The 23963-nt window shown below is 29.5% G+C and overlaps 2 protein-coding genes across 2 annotated transcripts; one reads left to right on the plus strand and one right to left on the minus strand.

The window, feature by feature from the left end:
* On the plus strand, positions 1-12187 carry LOC107437830 (gonadal protein gdl). The gene is made up of 5 exons (XM_043050193.2): positions 1-386; positions 738-898; positions 1724-1833; positions 6900-6971; positions 10980-12187. Exons 1-5 carry the CDS (start codon positions 316-318, stop codon positions 11115-11117), a joined length of 552 nt encoding a protein of 183 aa, XP_042906127.1. The 5' UTR covers positions 1-315; the 3' UTR covers positions 11118-12187.
* Positions 12188-14347: 2160 nt separating this feature from the next.
* LOC139426705 (astacin-like metalloprotease toxin 2) lies at positions 14348-23048 on the minus strand. The gene is made up of 9 exons (XM_071186461.1): positions 22915-23048; positions 22649-22870; positions 20966-21062; positions 19588-19654; positions 17504-17574; positions 16972-17053; positions 15465-15588; positions 15207-15385; positions 14348-14610 (listed from the first exon to the last, which is right to left on the minus strand). The coding sequence occupies exons 1-9, from the start codon at positions 23046-23048 to the stop codon at positions 14348-14350; spliced, it is 1239 nt and encodes a 412-aa protein (XP_071042562.1).
* Between the last annotated feature and the right edge of the window lie 915 nt (positions 23049-23963).

Genomic DNA, 23963 nt, shown 5'->3' on the forward strand with positions numbered 1-23963 from the left:
AAAGTGCTCGACTTCGCTCGCAAGTCGTCGGGCTACCAAAGTAGTTGAGCCATAACCTCAGCAGAGTATCAAAATTGCGATGGCATGTCGAGTGACTGTAATTATAAAAACAATTTATGCAGAATATGATGAGTGACGCTTCAAGACCGCTCGGCCAGCGATGGTCTAACTCAAATTTTATTAATGATGAAGGTAGATGGGTAGAAATAGTTTGGCTTGGAACAAAAATCTTACGGACACAACGGCGTTCAAAGTATTTTACTGATTTTCTTTTATTTTGTTTAATTTAATGTTACTTTAAAATTAAAGTTCATTATGTCGGTTCCTCTTAGCAAACAGGGAAAAATGATACGCGAGCTGCAGAAATTAGTTCAAAAACTCCCTGTGTAAGTTCTATTGTTTTATTTATTAGTTGTTTAGTGCTTTTTTCCTATCTCTGTTAGGGAATATTTCCTTATCGTGATCAGCAACGAGTAATTGACAAATCTTGGCAATTTTCTAACAGTGTCCCACGAAACTGGAAAAAAAAAAAAAAAAACCCAGAATGATACCTACTCGCACTCTCCTTACCGGTAATCTTAAACATATATATATATATTTTTAAAAAAATAAAGCTTACAAGTTTAATATCCTTTTGGAGCTTTGATATTTATAATTGAGTAAACAGACCACGATACTGAAGTATCCCCCTGTGTCGTTTTCTAATTTGCTTCAGTAAATTTTCACTTATATTTCAGAGAGTATCAAATAAAACTGCCTCGAAAGTTTTTGGTGGAACTGGCTAGTTCTTTATTGGATGAAACTGTTTTTGATATAGTTAAAAATCTGACTGACATTCAACAAATGACTGAAAAAAGTTTATTTGAAAGGCGAATGAACCTCGTAAATTCTCATAGAGGTACATTTTTATTTTATATTATATTTCTATTAATAAATAAAGATTTGTTAATTTTAAATTAACTTAATGGAATTTGAAAAGATTTTCCTATCGTAATCGGCTGCAAATTAACCGCCAAGTTTTTGAAACTGCTGGGCAGCCACTTAATAGAAATTTAAAAAAAAAAAAAAAGCATCACAGAATGAAAACAACTCTAAGAGATATAACCTGTAGCTCCTTCGGGGATATTTCCATATCATGATCTGTCGCACCAACTACAATCGCCAAATAGATTTTCAACTTGCAAAATTTTAAAAAAAATATTTGTATGTTTGCCCGGGGGTGGCTACAAGTTATACCTTTCGAGTTAGTCCCTTTCTGTAATGCTTTTTTTTTTTAAGTTTCTTGTGGGCCACTGCCCTGAAGTTTAAAAAAATTGGTGATTATTCTGCCCCAGATCAGGATACGGAGATCTCCCGAGTTCCGTATCCTACATGGTTCGAAAGATACTGCTGAGCAGAGTCATTATACATCAGCTTACTTGTAAAAATTAAAAAGGAATAAAAGTACATTTAGAATTTTTTCCCCTTGTCCCCAAAATCCTCTTAAACAATATTTTTGTGATTAATTTGAAAGTTTTATGGAAGTTATTTTTTTTAAAAAACAAATTCTTTTAGCTATGTATAACTTAAATGTGCTTGATTTCTGTAAACATTTTATAATGGCCATGTAAATGTAGGTATATTAAATTTTTTTAGATGTATAATATTTAATTGAATAATATTTTTACCTTAATTCAGATACAAACCTTATTGCCTTGTTCATATGTATGTGTTTTTATTTCAGCAAGCAAAGACAAAGTACTTCAACGTCATCGAGTAGCCCTGGATAATGAATATATGCTGAATCCACAAAATGCAGAATGTTTGAGATTGAAGCAAGCTATGGAAATAAAGGTTAATTTTTTGTTATAATTCCTGAGTTCATATTTTATTTTGATGTGCTTTTTTAAAAAAATCAAATTCTTGAATTTTGAGTATTTTGATTAAAGCCTGCTAATTTGTATAAATTTTTTTATGTGCTACTCTGGGCAGTGGGCACTTGCATTATAGCAGCGTCTCCACCTCAGATTTAAAGAATAAAAAAAAAAATAAAAAAAATTGAAATATAAAAAAATTTTAAAATAAAGCAAAAGAGGAAAGATTTTTTTTATTGTCATTTAATAAAAATAATGAATAGCCCTCCTTTTAAAATTTGATATCCATAAATTAAAATTTGGTAACGATGTTTATTTTTCTGGTTATTGTTACATTTGTCTGCAAAGTACTTGTATTGTTGTTGTAAAGAGCTTCATTTAAAGAAAATTTTTATAAGAACAAGACAGATCAACATAAATTATATTTTTGTTAATTTCCTTCTTTAAAATGAAAAGATTTTATTTTGATATTATTAATTGCAAGCAGGGTTGGCAAGGTTTAGGACAGAATGGATTAATCCACGGTGTAAACCCTGGTTTAAACCGTCCTGTCCAAAACCCCTTTGTCCAAAACTGTCCAAAACTCTTTTACTCGAATTATGTCACAATTTTATCTGTACAATATTTAGAAGGTAAAATAAACATAGAACTAATAACATATTGATAATAAATCTACTAGAGAATATTTGTCTTTAAAAATATAATGTTTTATTAATATTGTTTGACTCTTCAATTTAAACAATAAACAAAGGAAGATTAATCAGTAATCAAGTTCAATTGGTCCGCTCCTTCAATAGTACATAACTGAAGTTTGACCTTTGCCATGCAGGTTAAGCTATTAGGGACTAAGTGCTTGGTTACTCATAAACAGGTTTATTTATCTATAAGTACTATTCAAGAATACTTTTATTTCATTCATGCTCGATTCTTTTAGCATAGTGGTGATACATCACCAATGTCAGTAACTGAAACTGATGTTATNGAGTTTATTGAAAAATTTAAAGTTATAGCAGCCTCTTACGATTCCGACTTCTTATACAACGTCGATGAGACTGGTCTAATATAGAAAGCTTTACCCGAAACCACTTTAGTCTCTAAAAGAGAGTGCAGTGCCAAAGCCTCCTAGTGCTCCAGGGCATAAAGCTAGTAAAGACCGCGTTACTGTGCTTAACTGCCCGAACTCAACTGGGAGCCATGAAATACCCCTTCTGTTAATAGGGAAGTCAAAAAACTTCCCCTATTTTATAAAAACCAATACAAAGCTTGGATGACTGCAGCACTGTTTACAGACTGGTATGATGAAATTTTCATTCCTGAAGTGAAAAAAAGCCAAAAATCTGTTGGAAGTCCTGTGCTTTTGATTGTTGATAATGGACCAACTCATCCCACAGAAGAATTGTTGAAATCCTTAAGAATCCTTGAAATCCTTAGAAGAAATCCCTAAAAACATTTTCCCCCCTCATTTCCACTATACAAACATTAGTTATTTAAAATAAGCATTTTTTTAAAAAAAAATCCAATTATCCGAATTTTTGATTATCCGAACGGGGTCCGGTCCCAATTGATTCGGATAATTGGAGTACTTTGATTAAAGCCTACTAATTTCTATAAATTTTTTTATCTGCTATCTATACTCCTGATAACAGAAACTTTCCAGCATGGCAGTGGGCACTTAGATTATAGCAGCATCTCCACCTCAAATTTAAAGAATAAAAATAAGAAAAAAGTAGAAATATGAAAAATTTTCAAAATAAAGCAAAAGAGGAAAGATTTTTTTTTATTGTCATTTAATAAAAATAAAGAATAGCTCTCCTTTTAAAATTTGATAAGGATAAATTTAAAATTTGGTAAAGATTTTTATTTTTCTGGTTATTGTTACATTTGTCTACAATGTACTTGTATTGGTGTGGTCGAGCTTCATTTAAAGAAAATTTAAATAAGAACAAGTCAGATTACCATTAATTACATTTTTGTTAATTTCCTTCTTTAAAATAAAAAGATTTTATTTTGATATTATTAATTGCAAGTTATTTTTCCTTTTCTTTCTGATTTCTTTATTAGGTTCAATACAAGCATTTGTATTTTCTCCTTTTGGGCTAAGCTAATGTATGATTGAGTAAAATTCAAATTAAATTGAAATAATCAAATTTTTCTGTGCAACTTAATTGTATTTAATCTTTGAAAATTGTGTTACATCAAGTTTAATTTTTACATTAATAAATCTCTGCCTGACTTTGTTGATAGTGCAGACAAATATGAATTTTGAGGATAGAGCTGCAAATAGATTGCCAATTCTGCTACTGGATTCATATTTATATTCTTTTGAAAGGAAAAGGGACTTATACAGTTTTTCCCTACTCATGACTTGTATTTCATATATTTATTAAGAAAATATTTTTTAAATATGTATCGGTCTGAATTATATTAGTATTTAATATTGATTACATAAATTAATTTTATTTGCAATCATAATGAAGGATAAAACCTCAATTTTCAAATTTCCTTCTGCTGTGGAATCTTCCTGCTATTCATGTATGTCTGGATAATTTTCTGCTGTTAAATATTAGTTTAAAAACTTATGTTTTTAAGATACTAAACTTTTTAAGTTTAATGCAAGGAAATGAGATATATATTTGTACACTACATGAAAGCTACATTTTTTAATGAGTCTATTCCATGGTCACTATTTTTATTTATTTTTAATTTGCATGTATATTGATGAAATTGATATATTAATACAATTAAATTCTTAATAATTTCACGTGTTTCTCTGCCAAAATTCAGTCTTGGTCTTCTTTTAAGAATGATTTGTTTTTAAATGTAAAATTTTTGTATTTTATTATAACATAGTTGTCAACTTTAGTGCTTTTCATGGATTACTTTTTTAGTGGTATTATTGAGAGTTGCAGACAAAATCTTTTGTAATTTTGGCACCATTTAAAAATTTTATATAATGATTATCATACCATTTATATGTAATTAAACGAGATATACATAGCTGTATTAAAGACATTTTGAACTTAATTTATTTAACAAAGACTTGAGTATGAAATTTTATATTCAATATTATTTACATAAATTTGCAATTTGCTTTCTTCTTCACTTCACTTAGGTGATGAATTTTTCTAAAGGGAGTTAAATTTAATTATTTGGGAGACATAAATATTTGCGGTTGGTTTTTACTGAAAGTTGATTATAAGAGACATGTGACACATAAATATAAATTCTATTCGAGTGAAACATTGGACTCAGACAAACTTTCAGTAGGAGACGAATTTTCTTTAGATTTAGCTATCCCTCTTTTGTTTTGTTTTGTTCTATTGGTATAATGTTTTTACTTTAATTGTAAAACTTGATATTCAAATTTTTTTATTTTTAGTTATTGAAGTTCATTTAATTTCTAAATTTTTAGCATATGATATTTGAACTCTAGATATTTAAAAAAAAAAGAAATTAAGCTTTTTTATTTATTTATTTATTTTTTATTAATATTTTAGCTTTCATTCTAAAATTAATCATATTTTCTTTCTTCATTTTTTATATATCAATTTTTGTGTTGCAATTATTTAGTAATAGAATTGACTAACCTTATTTTAAATGCTTAGAATTTGTGCCGTATCCACTGCTTATTAAATTTTTACTATTATTTTTAATGACCTGGCATTTTGTGTCTAGTTTTAGCATTAACCTGGCATTTTGTGTCTAGTTGTTAAATGTAATTTTTATTGTTTATAATATAATAATTAACTATCTGAAAATTTTAATTGGTGTATTAAAAATATTATCATTTTCAAAGTAGATCAATGAAATTACCATTTATTTTATCTCCTAATTATTTTTTGTATTCAAAATTTTGCGTTCGTGCATTTCACATTATTTATTACCCAATGAGTTTAAGTCCAATTTCCCAGTTTAAATTTGCCGAAATCCACTTTGCTTATGATTTTTTTTTTAAATGTCTATGCACTGCTGAGATAAATTAAGAATGTTCAAATAAATTTTGATGTGATGCGCAGAATCTTAATATGGTGATGTAGGTGCCAGGCTATCATTTTGCTTTGGGTGCGAGTGCAAGACTCACTTTTAGTTAGAGGTATATTTTCTTTGGAATAGATTCCTGGAATGTTGAATTCGCTGTTTTATTCAGTAATAAGCAAATTTGTTGTATGTGAAAAATGAAGTGCTTGTTTTGTGTTGTTAAAAAATGCTTAATACATGACAACTGCTAATTTAATAAGTTCACTGTATTTAATTTTTTTTTTGCGTGTGATGCCAAAAATGGTTGACTACAAAAAATATCGCTGAATATTCGTTTCAAGTAATTGTATTGGGTAAGAAAAAGTAAAATATAAATTTTAACGAAATTCCTTTAGGGTGCTCATTACTGCCACATCTGACCTAGTAGATAATAAAAATAACACAGTTCATTTTTATAAGTTTTATAGCCAGAAATTTTTAAAGATTGTTGTATTCAATATTTTATTACCTCCAGTTTGAAAAGCACTGATCAATTAATCATCTAATTATGAACTAAATATTATTTAATGTAACTTATTTATTAGCAACTTTTAAATTGAATACTATATTTAAGTATTTATTATTGAAAGGTTTTGGTTTCTAAGAGTTCAAAATTAATACAATCAAACTTTTAAATGAAATGTATATTTCTACTATGTTCTATTAGAAGGTACAATTGTGTGTAACTTTGGACAATATTATGTATAATAATAATTGAGAAGAGAATAACATTAATTGTTATAGGCCTAAATGGCTTAAACACAACACATAATTCGGCCAGTACAAAGCTTTGACTTTACCTGAGCTTTGTACCATCATTAGTTTTTCGACAGTTGCAATTTTTGGTAGCTAAAACTTACATTTTAAATTCTTGTTGTGCAAATGTTTTGTATTAACAAGCTAGGAATATTTTGTTCTTCAATTCTTTATATTCCTTTTTTGATATTAGCATTCTCTTACAGTTTATTTGGTAAGATATTTCATGCATGCATTGATTTTTTTTGAATTTTATTTTTATAACATTTCTAGGAGTTGGATCAACATCATGAAGAGGAGCTTACACATTTAGACATGAAAGTGATAATGGAGCTTGATCAGTCAGTAAGTTCTTCAATTTATGTTAGTGTTGTATGTTCTCCTATTTTGTTGTAAATGTTTCTGGAATTGTATTAGTTGAATTTCATACTTTACAAAATAAAATTTACGTGTTAATATAAGTTTTATTCTACTTAAAGTGTTTTAATTGCTCAATTAATGTAAAAAAAATTTTTTTTGATTAAATCTTATATGAAAATATAGAGGTAGGTATTCCTATGAACATATAAATGGCTTTTTATTGTTTACTTCATATGCGAATCCTTTTGTAAAAGCTTGTTTTGTCCTAGAAGATAGTTATCGGATAAAATATCTTTTGACATCTGTGATCATAAAATATTTCTTTGTAACAATAGTTTTTTTCAAGTCTCGGACCCGAAGACAACCTATTATGTTATGTATTTTTTGCTCCTTAAACTCTAAATCTTTTTCCTTGATTGATGATATATGAAAAAGTAAAATCTCTGCAACACAATCTTTTTTTTATATATATATATATATATATATATAGGGTCATTTATAGTGGTGATTGTAGTGTTTAAGTTCTTGTTAAAAATATTTATAGCTTTTTGAATTTAATTAAGGGATTTATGTGATGTGGAGAAAGAAAAAGGCTTAGTCTCAAATCTGCCATTTAGATAGTACTAAAACCAGCTAAGAAGTATTTCTACTATTTGTTAGGAATTTTAAATCTCGATTAGTTCTTTTAAATACAGCTGAACTTCTTTAAAAAGTAAAATTAATTCAAAGGGTATCAAAAATCTTTTCTTGCTAACTGAAATATGTATTGCCAGATAAAGCAATAAAAACCATTTTCGATGATTTAAAAAATGAAACACTAAAGCAATGAGGATTTTAAATATCTGTAAAGAAATATTTTATGGTCATTATAAGTTAATCAGTATTTTACATAAATGTAAGCACTATTTTAACTAATTAATCTTGTATCATGAAATATCATTTTACGGTGGACAGATAGTATTAAAAAAAAGTCTTTGTATTTTTTTATATCCTTTTTAAATGCTAATTTATATTTGATCATTTTCTTAAGCAAAAGGAATTTCAGGTTTTAAAATTTTTTTATAAATTTGCATTTTGTGTGTTAGAAGGATTAACGATTTCTTAATATTTGCTTGGAGTATGCAGTATTTATAATAACGACAATTTCTCATCCTTACCTTTTTAATGTATATATCGAGTCTTGAATGCATAGCTGTAGCTCTTCTGTATTTGGCAGAAGCTTTCTGCATTTACATGTTTTGTAAAGAGGGTTCAAATTTGCCCTTTTCTCAGTTGTAATGCAATGTCAGAATCGTAATGCTAATTTTTATTCTGTGCATTATATTGTACATGACCATTAGATATTTTCCCATTTGATTTCAATGTGACTAAAAAATATTTTTTAACCGTACACATTTTGTGTGTTGAATTAGGATTTTATGTAGTATAACATTACATAATTTTAGGAAAAGAATAGTGGTGTGTTATCATTTGATTTCTCCCTGGTTTGTTTTAGAATCTTTAGGACTCTAGTGGGTTATTTTAAAATATTCCAATTCAGTGTGTTTGGAATTCCATAGCGTTAAAATTTTATCATTTGTTATAACGCTTATATATAAAATGTTGGAAAATAGTTATTTTTAAGATAGTATTTAATAGTTTCAAATGTCTGAAATTACTAAAACTAACAAATGTGCGCAGTGTGTAAAAAAAAAAAAAAAAAAGTAAACATCACCTTAAATAATTTTTGATCTAATAATCAAATAAATCTTTATATACTAGGCTCACTCTTAATGGTTTGAAGTGATGACTTTGAATAGTTGCAATATTTTAATTTATGAAACCAGGCACAAAAAGACATACTTTCTCTTTATAAACATACATTTCTTTTTTCTAGAGAGATTTTAACTTTTGATTTCCAAAATTTAGTAGGTAGTCAGTTGCAATCTGAAAAAAAAAAAAACATCCAAATTTGTTCAGAAGAGCAGTCCAAAGTTTGGGTGTCTTAATGCAATTTTTTTAAAATACTCAAAATTTTTTTAAATGAATCAAATAATTTTTGCACACAATAACATTTCTTTATCCAAAGATAATTCCATGCAAGAAATAGTTTTTAATAGTTATAATTTTATTTAATAATAGTTTGGAAAAATTTAGAATTTTCGAAGTATAAAATTTTTTACTTAATTTTGAAGAATTTAGTTTTCTGAGACAAAATTCAAAATCTGAACTAAATTGTTTGAAATATATGTAAAATTATATAATTTAAAATGTAAAATTATATATTTTAAAACCTTGTTAAAACTGTATACCTTACATCTAAAGATTTTTCGACTGTTAAATAATAAATATTAAGAATTTACCAAAAGCAATTTTTTGTCTAGAACTGTCATTTTATAATTGTGTGGTAAGTTTTTTTTTTTTTTTGCTTAAAAAGTTCTTTAGATATGTTTGAATATGAGAAAGGTAAAACTAAGATTAAGGGGTGTCAACTTTAGACTGCACTCCAAAGTTCATTAGAAATAGTTAAGATAAAAAAAAAAGAAACTGACTAACAGCTATTTTAAAAAAAAATGAAATTAACTTGAAAAAAAAATCACTTTATTTTTAAGAACAAGTGGAAATTAAAGTTCAATAGAAACTCTCTTTAATTTCCGTGTCATAATAAAAACATCTGTAAGATTTTAAGTTTTTAGAAAAAGAAAGCTTTTTAGAAAAATGACACAAAAATCATTCTTAATTTTTCATAGAAAGATCTGTTTTAACTTTCACATGATTTATTTTTAGAAAAAGTGACATCAAAAGAATAACGTTCATTAAAAACGTTCTGCAGAAAATGCTGTCATGATAAAAATGCTGATAAAAAGAAAAGTTGGTATAAAAAATCAAAAGAGAAAAAGGAAAAAAAATTGCTCTTAGTACTGAAATATAACTTTCACTTTGAAAAATCACAGTTTTCTATACTACTAGTTATCTCTCTTACTGTACCAAAAGAAAAAAAGTGACAATAAACGAATAAATTCTATTAGAATTTGAAGATGAAAAAAAAAGTTCTTAATTTTTAATGCATAAAGTGCTGAAAAAACAAAATTGACATGCCTGAATAAATATATAATTAAAATAAAATATATGATTAAAATAAAAGAAAAAATATATAATTAGAATATGAATAGTATATTTATATAATTATAAAACCTCATGGTTCTAAAGTAATCTAGTTCTAATTTTGTTTTTCCATGTGTCTTAACAAAAATGAACAAGTTTTAGAACTTAAATATGTGTGAAAACTAATTCGAATAATGTATAGTAAAAAAGTGCAATTTTTGATTATTCTTTATTAAATCTATTAAAATTTCATTTTATTAAATCTATAAAAATTTCAATAATTTTCTAAATATTACTTTGCCGAACAGTCGTTGGATCCCTATTGCAATTTGGGGTTGTTAAATTTTTTAATATTGACTCTTGCACTAGATTATGAATAAGTAAAATTAAACTAATTTATTGAATTTCTTTATTTTAAGAAGAAATAGTTATTTATGAAATCTTGTGTTTGAGTTTCGTTGTTTCAAAGTTGTGAATTTAATATCTTCATACTATTTATTTAAAATGATTTTAATCTAATTAACTATATATTTATTTAATCTAATAACTTAACTTAATAATAGCAGAATTTTTATGTTAAACTAAGGGGTATTTAAATCATCCCCAGGCATTGTTATTAAAGCACATTAAACAAAGTGATTTAAAAGATGTTTAGTCTTGACATTTAAATTATATTTGTTTTTTATATTTCTTTAAATTTATTGAATTGATTCTTTTAGGTGAGTGATCAGCAAATTNGATCTGTTTTTATCCTAGCAAAATCATATATTACCCCTAAAATTTACCTAAAATTTTTTGAAAAAAGTTCCTACAATTACCCTAAAATTTTAAAAAACCTTACTGCTACCCCTGATTTAAATTATATTTGTTTTTTATATTTCTTTAAATTTATTGAATTGATTCTTTTAGGTGAGTGATCAGCAAATTACTCTGCAAAAAGTTGGGGTACCTGGTTTTTTTCTGAGTAATAAACCTGAAGATGTTCGACTGCAGATGTATCTGTTGGAGTTTATAACCTTTTTAAGTTCAAAAGAACTGAGGACTTGAGAAGAAATTCATCATCTTTAAATGTTATCCAATGAAAGTATTATCCACAGGTGATATATAGAGTGGAAATATGAATGGGGCCAAATAAGAAAACCTTTAGCGTTAAAGAAAGCGTTTAGGAGAAACCTCTAAACGCACATAAAGCGGAAGAGATCAAATAAGGAAATGCCTCAAAACGAAAGAAATTAACGATATATATCTATACTATATATATATATTTGTGAGGCTTTATTTGAAGAGATGTTCTCTCTAAAAGAGACCTACAACCGCTGCAGTCATCGTGCACTAAAGACGATGCTATCAATGATTTATTTTTAGAGATTAAAGTTAAATTTAAAAAAAACAAAAAAAAAAACACTTATAGAAAAAACTAATTTCAAAGAAACAAACCTCTTATTTTTTAAAGCTAACTAATTATGATATAAATTAAATGCAAACTTAAGAAAACATAATTGTTCATTTATTTTATTACTAATTGTTTTGAGAGTCATAGTTGGTAAATTTGTTTTCACTCATGGTTATATGAATAGGGGTCATTTCTATTGAGACTAAATTTTATTCATCAACCCGTTCTTGTGACACCAACACAGGTGCATTTCTGCAGCATGAAAATGCCACTGAAAAACTTAAATTAGTAAAATAAATTGTTCGCGAAAAACTTATCTTCAATAACATTTTAAAATCAATGGGGTAACCTCTAAGAATGACCAATCTCCATTAACGATCATTTTACTATGGAGCGAAGGTGGTCACTCCAGAGAGGTTTCACTTTACTATAAAATTTTTATATTGTGTTCGAGTTTAAAATTCATTGATTTATTTTATATCTAAATTATATTTTTATATTTATGAAATTTAACTGGTTATAAACTGAAGTATTAGGCAGTAAGATATTTTGGAACTGTATCCTGAAGTTTGATACATCGTAAATACTGTTAAATATTGTTGATAAACAACATTAAATCTTGTAAATACTATTAAATATTGTTGTATATTTGTCTTAACAGTTCAATTTTTGTATTCATTTTTAAAAGGTCTTTTGCTTTTCAAATAAATGTTTTTTTTGATTATTATGTGTTTTATTTCAAACGCCAAAGTATTTTAGATTTTTCCATGAACAGCCTAGTTTCTACAACTATCATTTAAAATATATACATATATATGTGTATTTTTTTTTATCATGCATTAACTTATTTTAAAAGAATCACTATTTTGTAAGTATTTGGTGGCTAAAACTTTGTAATTTTAAAATTTTTGTTTTTGTTTCTGCAAATTTTTATTCAACAAGCAAAGATGAAATTAAACTCACTAAATACAAACGCTTCCTTTTTTGAATTTATAGCTTTAAAATACTATTCTTAAATGACCACATGTTTATAATTCAATAATAGGTTTTACTCAAACATGGAAGGCTTTTAAAACTATGCTTTTGAAAAAATGCTTTTAAAACTTTGCTTCTGTATAAATAAATATCCGTTTTAACAGTTAACAAGTTTCCCTAGTGAGATATAATTGCTGACTCATTGTTATACATTATGTTTTTAATGCAAATTATTGTATTTATCTAGAATTTATACACCTGTTTATTATGAAATCTATTAAAATCTAAACTTACTGTTCTTTTAAAATTAAGGATATCAGTATAGCCTGTTTTTGTTTGTTAAAGAAATTATTAGACTTGTTGAAAGTCAAGCATTTTTTCTAAATTATATTTTTACTAGTTAATTATTCTTTATGGATCTTTTTATAAAGGAAGCAATATTCTTAAACATTTTATTTAATAAGTGGAATTGCCAAGTTTTAAAATAAAATGTAACAAATCTTGAAATTAAGCTGTTATATTAGAGCAAGACATTAATAAGAGCAAGCATTCACCTAGTGTCTGCTGCAGAGCCACCAACTTTTTCAAAATATGCAACTATATTCACTGTGGATCATAAAGTAACTAATGTAATATTTCTTTATAAATTTTCCTCAGGGGGTTTACCTGTTATAGGTAAATACGGGTGTCACAATCCCGAGGTACCCCAGTGATCTTCCTTTGTGCTAATTATTTCCCCCGCTTTTTAAAAGATTGTGCAAGTGGCCTCCAAAACTGTGCTTGCACTTATCTAGAAGAAATTGTTTTGCTTTAGAAATACATTTTAAGCAAATGTTTTAACACTTGACAGGTTTGACACATATGTAGTTAAAAAGAAAGGCTTCGAAAACAAGTATTTTCATACCAAAAAAATAACTTCTCTTACTATGTAATAGGCTATAGAAGTCCTCATATACTCTCTGGATCGAGAGGTACGAGCGGCGCTGCTCCGTAAGTAAAGACTGTCATTGTTTTGTTAATGATGACGAAAAGTGACATTGACTGACGAAACCTTTTAGGTTTCTTACTTTCCTTCCCTTGAATTTGTTAAAAATCATTTGCAAATTGTTTTTCTTGGGAGATTCAAAAACCTTGAAATCGAAGAGTCTTGGCAGCCTCCGGTTCAAGTTCTCTGTACGGTTCTGTAAGAAAAGCCACGTATATCGGCAATTATCTGTTCGGCTCACACCCACTATTTCAAATAACTGTAAACCTTTTAGTTCCTGTCACTAGAGCTATTCATGGCAGCAGAGCTTCAAGTTCAAATAGTTTAGCTAAATTTGAAAAAATAAATCAACTTATCTAGAAAAAAAGTTTAACAAATAAACGAAAGAGAACGAGATACGATGATCTAAAGATGCCCTTAACTGCCGTGTCAATGAAGAGTTTCGTTGTTACTTATTACATTGTTTGCAAGGTGACGTTGGTAGGAAATTCTTCCTTGAGACGCTAGTTTTAATTACATGGGTATAGTACTTGATAATAACTAAATATTCAGGGACACAAACAAAAAAGAACACGCTTCCCGATCGGAGTTTCAGTTCTCTCCCGAGCCAGAGTGTCAGTGTGTGTAAGAAGAGCCGGCATTAACCTTCAGCACGTGATGATTATTTGCTCACGAGATGAAATTAAGTGATGTGATTAAATTTAATTGCAATTCCCAACAATCATATTTAAAGGATTCACAAATAATCTTGAGAAAGAAGAAACAGCAAAAAGAACTTTTAACTTTATACAAAATTGTGACATTAATAACATTTGTGCTTAATGCCTTCAAATTTTTATTGATCTTATTTAAGAAAAACCAGTTTCATTGCTTTTAGAATTAAGCTATTTTATTTTCAAAAATACAAATGCACGAAATTATTTGTTAAATAAGCCAGGATTGTAAATTTACTTTTGCATTCATATTTTCTCTGGGGCAATACAAATTCCTTATTTTGTATTTATCCACTTCAGACAAAGCTATTCTTTGTCCGATTCTGTTCTCATCAATGTTACCTCTCAATACAACAAATGCCGGCTTATTTCTATCAGGACTTCCCATTTCATAGTGCATCAAAGAATAATAGTCATATGGTCCTAATTTTCCGAAGGTCCATTCCGGTTCTTTATTGTACTGTGTCCTCCATCCTAAAAAATTCAATAGTTTTCAAATTATTTGCTATAAGAATCAAACATATATGAAACACAAGATTAAAGTAGAGCAGCGAATCTGATTCTAATGATAGTCCAAGTGTCCGCTCCCCTCAAAAAAATCGTGAGTAATAGAAATTTTTTGGAGCAAAAGACATGTCTTTTGGCTATGCCACGCCTAAAACTAGGTTAAAATCAATAGCACTCGGTTAAAATGAGAACTAAATTTTATTTTAAAAACTGATGTCTTTGAGCTTCGTAAAACGTAGAATGATTTTAATGATTTAAAAATTAAGATTATTATAGATATATGTATGTAAAACTATTAAAGCTTAAAGAAAAGTAACAGCAGGAGGTAGAAATGTATTTATGTTGTGCTGCAAAATGAAGTTTTCAAAATTAGCACCATTAACATTAGGATAATTTGTCATTTTGATAGGGATGAATACCGGATTTCCTAATCTACTGCAGCAAATCGTGCATTTCCCCCCTTTCTGTTGTTCTAATATTGAATGCTTCTATAATCATAATTTTGTTGGGCTGGCGGAAGTATGTTATTGAATAAATGCGTTTGTACCAAATGGAGTTTTTACCATATCCAATGTTGCCAAAAAGCACTTTGATGTAGTCATCTCTGTCCGGTCTATTATGTTCATGGTGAAGACCAGCAGAATGACTCATTTCATGCAGTATATCACCAGTCATATTGCAATTAATTTCATTCAGGACTATTAATTGCCTTCCCCTCATTCGGCCGACTTCTGAGTGGCACCTGTTGAAAAGAACAGGAAGAAAAGTCTCACACTGTGTTATGCTTGCCAGTACATCTTACAAAAATACACCCTACTTACATGGAGCCTTTTATGATATGAATGTAATCTCTATCCCCTTGGCGTGGTAACCATTCTAGACAGTTTTTAAAATCTTTGTTCCAAGATTTTATTGTCTCCTGTATATTGTTGTGCATTTTCGGAGCTACGAAAGGATAAGTTAAAACATATTGAAAGTGTTTTCTGTGTAACCGCTTGACTGGTCATAAAAACTGCTACACCAGGAAAGCGACACGCCACAAGCCGTCGCTTTGAAACTAAACCGTAGTAACTCATAAAAAATCGAAAAATGAGATATTTGGGTCATTTTGTGTAAAAGAAATCTCCCTTTTAGAGAAACAACGTGATATCTGTATAAGTTCCATAAAATTAATTTGGAGAGCAGATAAATCGTTATGGCATTGTGGCGCGATTCACCATCTTGGAAAAATTAGAAACCGCTCCCCTGAAAAACTTGCTTTTTTGAGTTACCACGGTTTAGTTTCAAAGTGACGAAACATGAAATTCGCAGAACGGATAAATCAGCCGTTACATTTCTGATGTGTTAAAGCCAGTCTGAATTGTACTGACCTTCCTTGTCACAGAACATATTTGCCCTGGCCAGCACGTTCTCCTGTTGTCTCACCAATTGAAAACGTCTGGTCAGTGGTTGACGATCGACTGGCACGCCACCACTCGACAGTCACTACGATCGATGAATCGCGGCATAATGTTTTAGTTGGGAATGCTGTGCCCGCCCATACTATCATATCTCTGTTCGACTCGATTCCCAGGAGAATAACTGCTGTTATTGCTGCCAGGGGAGGCTGCTTGAGGATCTATACATCCAAATATCCTGAACATTTAATCGCTTGTTCTTCCCACTATTTGTGTGCCCAATAAATATATTCTGTTATTTGCTTTCCATCCTGGTATAGCAATTTTAATGGCCTTAAGTGTATGTTTAATAAGAGAAATTCTGCCATATTTTTTAAATTATTTAAAATCGCAATTGAATGAACTAATTATTAACCAGTGCTGTGTAAAGAGGAAAATTTTTTTTTAGATCGTTAAAAAATAAATATCGTAGGACTAAAATCTAGTAATGTAATGCTAAGAAAATCAACCGTACCAGTAGGATCTTGCGATATTTTACGGTATATTGTCCAAATACTTTCTATACATGTGATTTTGTTTGAATTGAAAAAACAATGTTTTTGCTTAAGTTCTGTTCAGATCTTTTTTACAGGTGTACGAGCTGTAGGGCAAGTTCTTAAACTCTAAATTTGAAAAAGTGAATTTTTTAAAATCTTTTTTGTTATATTTTTCTAAGTATTCACACTCGTGATGCAAGTCAGTAGATAAATATCAAATAGATTGATTGACAAAAAAGGAATTGAAAAATTTATTTCGTTATAAACTGCAATACGAGCTAAAAATTTCTGAATTCACTAGGATTGGATAACAAATGAATTTTAATGTATTCAAAACAAAAGTATTTTGAAAACTAAGCTGTTGGTGACGATATTTATAAAAGTTAATCACTTACAAAATGCATCTGATAAAATGTATGGTACTTTCCCATTTTCCCACCTCAAGTAAGAAAGTTTGCTTGTAGATTTGTTTTTGTCCTGAAAGAAAAAGATTGTGTATGTTTAAATAGAAATATAGAACTAGTTTTTAATCTCAGCAAAACTTAAATCGCAAATGACAATACTTGTTTAAAAAATGCAAATTTTTTATATTTAGTTTGATGCGATTCCCCTTTTTCAAAACTTGAGATCGAATTTAAAGGTCCACTCCTTCAAAGTTCCTGGATAGATAATGAACTTTTCTTTGTCAGTGGCTTTTTTTCTTAGTGAAAATGTTATATTAATGTAACTGCTGTAGTAATTTATGGAGCTCTTGCTTTAAAGATTAAACGAGGCAAAATGGAAATTTAAATATCTCGAAATGAAATATTAATTTGTAATTCTTTCTTGTAGCTGTTATTAAGAGCTGAAAATGTATTTGGTCATATTTCTTGTTTTAGAATTTTATAAAATACTTGAGGCGAAGCAAGTGAACTAACTTATACTTACTGCATTGGAAATTTTCAAGCTTTCACCCGCTCTTTGAAAAGGTCTTAGCGCTTGCCATGTGAGCGGGGAATCTGTAATACGAAATAAACTATTATGTCGTTGAAATATATCAATTTTCATTCGGATTCCATATTGTGTTACATGTTAACTTACCTTTTATCTGTTCTTTTGGTATTGATTTAAAAGAATCTAATTTTCTTGTTTAAAAAGGGTTTTTCAACAAATCATGCAATTAATTGATCTAGGCATAAGACTTTTTTCCACTTTTATATCGCTGAATTTTCTCATTGCAAAATATTGCATTTAATTTCAATTGGGCCTTAGCTAAAAACCGCAACTGCAGTGACATTAAGGATTAATTATATTTAAATCCATTGATGCCCTTTTTTAATATTTGAGAGGTTTAAAATATTTTGAGCGGCGTAGAAGACATGCTTGATTCTTATGTTTTCTTGTGTTCAAATCTTTTATGTTATATCAGAAGAAAGTATTTCAGTGACAAAAATTCTTTTCATCAATTATCTAACAATCCTCTTATCTACATCGATATCAATTGACAAAAAAGAGTATACCGGCAAAATAAAATTGAAAAAAGTTATAAATTTGATACTAAACCTTCTAAAAAACCTTACTAAGGGCTAAATATTGATGGAAAGCATGAAATAATATTAATTAGTCACACTATGGGTCGAATAACCGATTAACATCTTGTATTAAACGAATCTGAACCCGAATGTTCTAATTTTGCACTATTAAACATATTTTTACCAAATGTTGCAAATTTAAAACCCATGGACAACCATTTTAGCAGCTTTATCCAATATTGACTTTATTAAATCGAGATAAACCTCACAATTATATTAAAAATTACCTCAAGGACATTGGTTTTTTACAGATGAATTTCGCTTTAACTCACAGCAGAATGCTTTTAATGAACCAAGTTGTTGTTGGTTGTGCGTAATGGGTGTTATGAGTTGTATATACCACAAATGGTTTTTGCGTCAACAATTCTTAACTCACTTTCATTGCACTAATATTAGAAATTAGCTTACCTTTAATAGTAAAGGAAGAATCGCTTATCCTCCAACCTTTATATTATATCCAAATTCAACAAAAGAAGAATTCAATGAGGCCAGTGAGATTTTTTCATCATAAGCAGCACTTGGATTAGATATTAATTCTTAATAACTCACTTTCATTGCACTAATTTTAGAACTTAGCTTACCTTTAATAGTAAAGGAAGAATCGCTTATCCTCCAACCTTTATATTATATCCAAATTCAACAAAAGAAGAAATCAATGAGGCCAGTGAGATTTTTTCATCGTTAGCAGCACTTGGATTAGATAATAATTCAACTCACTTTCATTGCGCTAATTTTAGAACTTAGCTTACCTTTAATAGTAAAGGAAGAATCGCTTATCCTCCAACCTTTATATTATATCCAAAATATAACTAAAGAATTCAATGAGGCCAGTGAGATTTTTTCATCATAAGCAGCACTTGGATTAGATAATAATGCTTAATAACTCACTTTCATTGGACTAATTTTAGATATTTCGATCATTGATGTAGTAGGATTTTTTTAGCTGACATTGTGGCCAGTGCAACCAGTTCACTGCAAACCAACAACTTAGAGTTAATAATTAATTGATTATTATCAAAGTATATAAATTTGACTTGCATTAAAATCAGAATTAATTTAGTTTTGAAAATATACGCATAACAAATATTTTCATAAAAATGGAATATGATTTTAAAGCTAAAAACTGCTCTATGTACTTGCAAGGCTGGTAAAAAGGTTCTAACACAGCCTAGAAACGAATTTTATATCATTATCGTGTTCGATAAAATTATACAAATCCTTTAAAATAATTGAAAAAAGAAAATAGTCTTGTCCTCAACCATGTTTTGTGGATTATAAATAAATGTTCATTATAACATTGATTTGAGATACCCAAAATTCATGGTGTTGCAAATATGTTCTAATTTTCTTCGCTAAAAACTATTTCCGTCTTTCATTTTCTGATTTTTTTTTAAAAATTTAAAACCTTTAAATTAATGCTTATAAATACATTGGTCTCACTTTCATAAGCTTTTGACATCGCTTCTCCGAGCAGTACCAGCAGTAGTAACCAGAGCAGAGTTTTAATCTGTAAAAAATGTAATTGCTCTGTTAGTGGAAAATGTGCATTGAAGAAAAAACACTTTGAATAATTAATCTAATCTGAGCTTTAATGGATCTTAAGTTTAACTCAATCTAAAGGGTTTGAGGGAGCTGACCTCAAACATCAAAATTAATTTGTGCAGATGATATTTTAAGTTGCGAAATCAGACATAAAAACCGCACTTTCTCTGAATAAACGGTAGACGGAAAAAAAGGTCCCGGTAATAAAGGTCCCTGGAGAAAAAGGTACGGAAAAAAGGATCCCGGTAAAAAAGGCACCGCCATAGGGAAAATCTGTAGGGATATTTCCCCTCTCGCTTTCTGGGCAGCATGAATGCTTCTCGCTGTTTCAATGAATATTCTTTTTATCTGTAATAATTCAGATTAGATCATTGAGGTAAGGAGAAGGGTAAGGGGGGTGGGACTTATGGGCTGGTTGTATTACGCTTTTTTTTTAAAAAATTTTATTTCATTTATTTATTCTTCTTTGATTATTTTTTAAAGCGGGAAGATACTACTTAAAATTTTCAATAATGTTTTACTTTTTTTTTGTAATTTTTTTAAGTGAAAAATGTGTTATTTTCTATTTTAAATTATATTTTGTGAAGAAGTTGCTAATGTGAGGCTGAAAGTAGCCAATCGGGGAAGTTGGGAGGATTTATGTGTTGGATGTTTATTCGTGATTGGAGGTGAAAGTATTGGTCCTTTTTAATCATTTGAAAACGCGCGACACACACACACACAAAAAAAAAAAACATGCACGGAACAGCAAAAAGCGCTTCAATCTAATCTTCTCATTTCGAATATTTTCCCCTACAGAATTTTCCCTACACAAGTACCTTTTTTTCCGGGACCTTTTTTTCCGTAACTTTTTTTCCTAGAATCGAATAAACATACCATTTTCCCCCAGAGATTTGGAATTCTTATCTTCGAAATGTAGAGTAAAAATCTTGTTAACAAATGTAAATACATATATAGAAATTATATTAAATTCATACAGTGAAAAAAAGAGTAATATCTTTATGAAGATAATGTCTTTATGATGAACAAAAGTATACAGCTTCGACTAAATTTTCCCTATAATTCACTTAATTATTAGTTTTTAAAACAGTCAATTAGTGGCCTACTTAATAAAGTTTTAGGCGCGACATAGCCGCAGCTGTTTCTTGCGCCAGTAACTCAAAACTAACACGCCTATTTTTTTGGAATCCAGTAAAATTAAATTCAAATTTGATAGGCACTTTTCATCCTTCTTAAGTATTAAATAAATATGAATAATCATTACATTTTGTCATACCTGTTGGACATTATTCTTACACCAATTTAGCTTTTTATCCTTTAAAGAATCTTTTTTTTGTGCTAAAAAGTAGGTGAGTTGTAACCTTAACTCCAAACTATCAAGTATTCAAATTAAGTACAATCTTCATCGAAACTTTTACTACGTACCATAATCATAAAGATGCTACTGTCCTTCAATCAGACCTATCTGGTAACGTAAAGCGTTTTGGCTTTTGCCCCAGAAATGTGTGAAACTTAATATATTGAGAAATTATACAAAAGATAAATCTAGCTGTAAACATAGGTATAAGCATTCATAGATTATGCACATTTAGTTAAATTTGCCATTTTGTGAGGTTGTGAATTATAATTATTTATGATTAAGAATAAGAAGATTATCATTAAAATAGGTCTTTACCATGTTCAATGTGATTCTTCCTAGCTGGAATCATAGACGAGTGATATTTTGCGAACTCGGTCTCATTATTATAACTCTTTCGAGTAATGTTTCCAGACGCTCGTTAAATGTCCTAATTACCAAGTCTGGATTGTTGGATAATTAATATTTATGAATGAGTTCTTTGTTAGCTTTTGTAGACTAATGAAGACGCATTTTGATTTACAGATCCTTTTCTGTTTACTTTACGGACGTTAATAAAGTAAGTTTGAATTGTTGGGTAACTTAAGATTTATGAATGGGTGTTTCGTAAGCTTTTTTGTAGGGGAATTTTCTTTTATGGATGTTTCACTCCGTTTCTAAAGTGAGAGAGATAAAAAAAATGACATTGGGTTCATTTATTTTCTTATTATTAATTGCATTAATCATTGTATTTATATTGGTGTCAAAAACTCTAAAAGAACGAAATATTATTCGTAAACTTTTATGTCAAAATTGTTTTTTATTATTAAAATGTAATTTGATTTGTTTGAGGAAAACTTAGAGACATATCATAGTGGAAAAACTTGTAATTCATTTTGATTAAAATATTAAGTAATGAGTCTGATTGAATCACTGTATATTATTAAGTCTTTTGAAGTTAACTGATCAAGATCACATTTAACAAAAAAAAAAGTATAAAGCATTGTTGCGTGAACTAGTTGGTTGGAGTTTCTGCCTATCACCTTTTTATTCAATACCAAAAATTATAAAATTTCCTTGCAAGCAAGAGAAGGTGAATATTTTATAGTATTGTGTTGAAATCTTTTGTGTGAAGTTTATCTTTCCGCTCTAATGTAAACATTTTTCAAATTCCTGAAGACGACAAATATGGTGAACGTGAAGTATTCCAACCACCCAGTCTCCTCCAAGACCTTTAGGGAAATGTCTTGCTGGAGGGATAGCGTAGAATCGAAAAGGCTAAGAGTATCAAAAATGTCATTTATTTGGCAAATAGCTATAGGTTGTTTATTTACCACCATATCTTAGCAGTTTCTGGTCTATGAAACTGATATGCATGGATAAATTATCAAATATAGTTACAACATATAAAATATGTAGTACATATTCATCAGAAAAAGTTGAAAGGTTTAGATTTTTAAAAAGCTGAAAATGAAATAGCTAGATAGATTAATCGAAATAGTTAATTTAAGTAATTAAAATGTTAGTAACTTATGAAATCAGATATATTTCTCATAAAAAAAATTTTACTTTCGCTATTTGGAGTTTTAAAATAGGAAAATAAATAAAAATAAAACGACTTACCTGTTCCGGCGGCGCAGCCCTGGCTCTAGGGATTTGGAGCTCGAAGACACTGGACGTACATCGTCTCTCTTACCTTGAGACAGGGTTGTTGAGTACGAAAAATCAAACAGCATGGCAAACTGGGTACTCCTAGGATTTCTAGGACGTCTACGGCGAGGTGGTGTTGCAGTTCGAGGAAAGACAGGTGCTGAAGATGAACTGCTGGATCCTCTTCTGAATGACCTGCTGGCAGATGAAGATGGAGAAGACGAGTGCGTTGGTTTTACTGTTTACCATCAGACAGTCTCGGCTCTCGGTAAGTCACAGAGGGATTTTGAGGTCGCAGTCTCGAAGACACTGGACGTGCTTCGTCTAACTGACCTTGAGACGGGGGTGCCGAGTACGAAAAATCAAACAGCATGGCAAACTAGGTACTCCTAGGATTTCTAGGACGTCTACGGCGAGGTGGTGTTGCAGTTCGAAGAGGGACAGGTGCTGAAGATGGAGAAGACGAATGCATTGGTTTTGCATTAGTGGAAATATTGTGGTATAGTGTTACATGAGTGTCAGATTTCATGCTTACATTATTTTTGTTGCGCATTATGACACTTTGATAATATTGTGTAAGCTTTTTTATTGTTTCTTTTAAACTATCGTGAGACTTGCCACTTACTGTTTCACCTCTGGCCTGATACTCTTTTACAACATTTCGCAGACCTGTGCCTAAGCGCTTTCTGACATGGTTCACATACTCTTCTTTTAATACATCAACATTTCGGCCATACACTTTTATATCGTTCAAATGTTCGTGAGTTTTTGCATCTCCATCCGATATTAATGTCATGTATCTAAATCCCCAGGACTCAGATCTTACTCACAATATCTCAGCTACTTTCATTTCCATTGCACCGGATGAACCTGAATGATTTATCAGGCACTCACGTTTGTGCCCTTTGTACCAAACTGAAAACTCTGGTGAACCTCCATCCAGATCTTTTTTTGCGCTTGAACAATATGTGCAAAATTTACTCATAATTTCATAGTCAAGCACATAGCCAGTTAAAATGTTTATAACACAACCCACGCCAATTGCAGAAGTATGACCTCTAGTCAACCATGTTCCGTCGAACGACACTGATAAATCAACTACATTTGAATTATCACATTCCGATAATTGTTTATTTGCTTTTTTCACTTTTCTATTGATAGTTAAAAGTGAATTTCTTGTGGCGAATTCATTAATGTTTGCTACGTATTTTTTTATGCCAGTAAAGGTGCACCTAGATATGAGGGGCGTGTTTTAAAACATGCAGAACTTTTCGACTGCTCCATGACC

This window comes from Parasteatoda tepidariorum, chromosome 10 (assembly GCF_043381705.1).
Source record: "Parasteatoda tepidariorum isolate YZ-2023 chromosome 10, CAS_Ptep_4.0, whole genome shotgun sequence".
Lineage (NCBI taxonomy): Eukaryota > Metazoa > Arthropoda > Arachnida > Araneae > Theridiidae > Parasteatoda > Parasteatoda tepidariorum.

Excerpts from the sequence above, each read along its gene's own strand:
- LOC139426705 (XM_071186461.1), bottom strand. The coding sequence starts at position 23,048 with ATGCTGTTTGATTTTTCGTACTCGGCACCCCCGTCTCAAGGTCAGTTA. Across the intron at positions 22,871-22,914 it reads AGACTGTCTGATGGTAAACA|GTCATTCAGAAGAGGATCCA; the intron begins GTAAAACCAACG and ends ATCTGCCAGCAG. Across the intron at positions 15,589-16,971 it reads CATTTTATCAGATGCATTTT|CTCCGAAAATGCACAACAAT; the intron begins GTAAGTGATTAA and ends ATCCTTTCGTAG.
- LOC107437830 (XM_043050193.2), top strand. The coding sequence starts at position 316 with ATGTCGGTTCCTCTTAGCAAACAGGGAAAAATGATACGCGAGCTGCAG. Across the intron at positions 387-737 it reads TTAGTTCAAAAACTCCCTGT|AGAGTATCAAATAAAACTGC; the intron begins GTAAGTTCTATT and ends CTTATATTTCAG. Across the intron at positions 899-1,723 it reads CCTCGTAAATTCTCATAGAG|CAAGCAAAGACAAAGTACTT; the intron begins GTACATTTTTAT and ends TTTTTATTTCAG.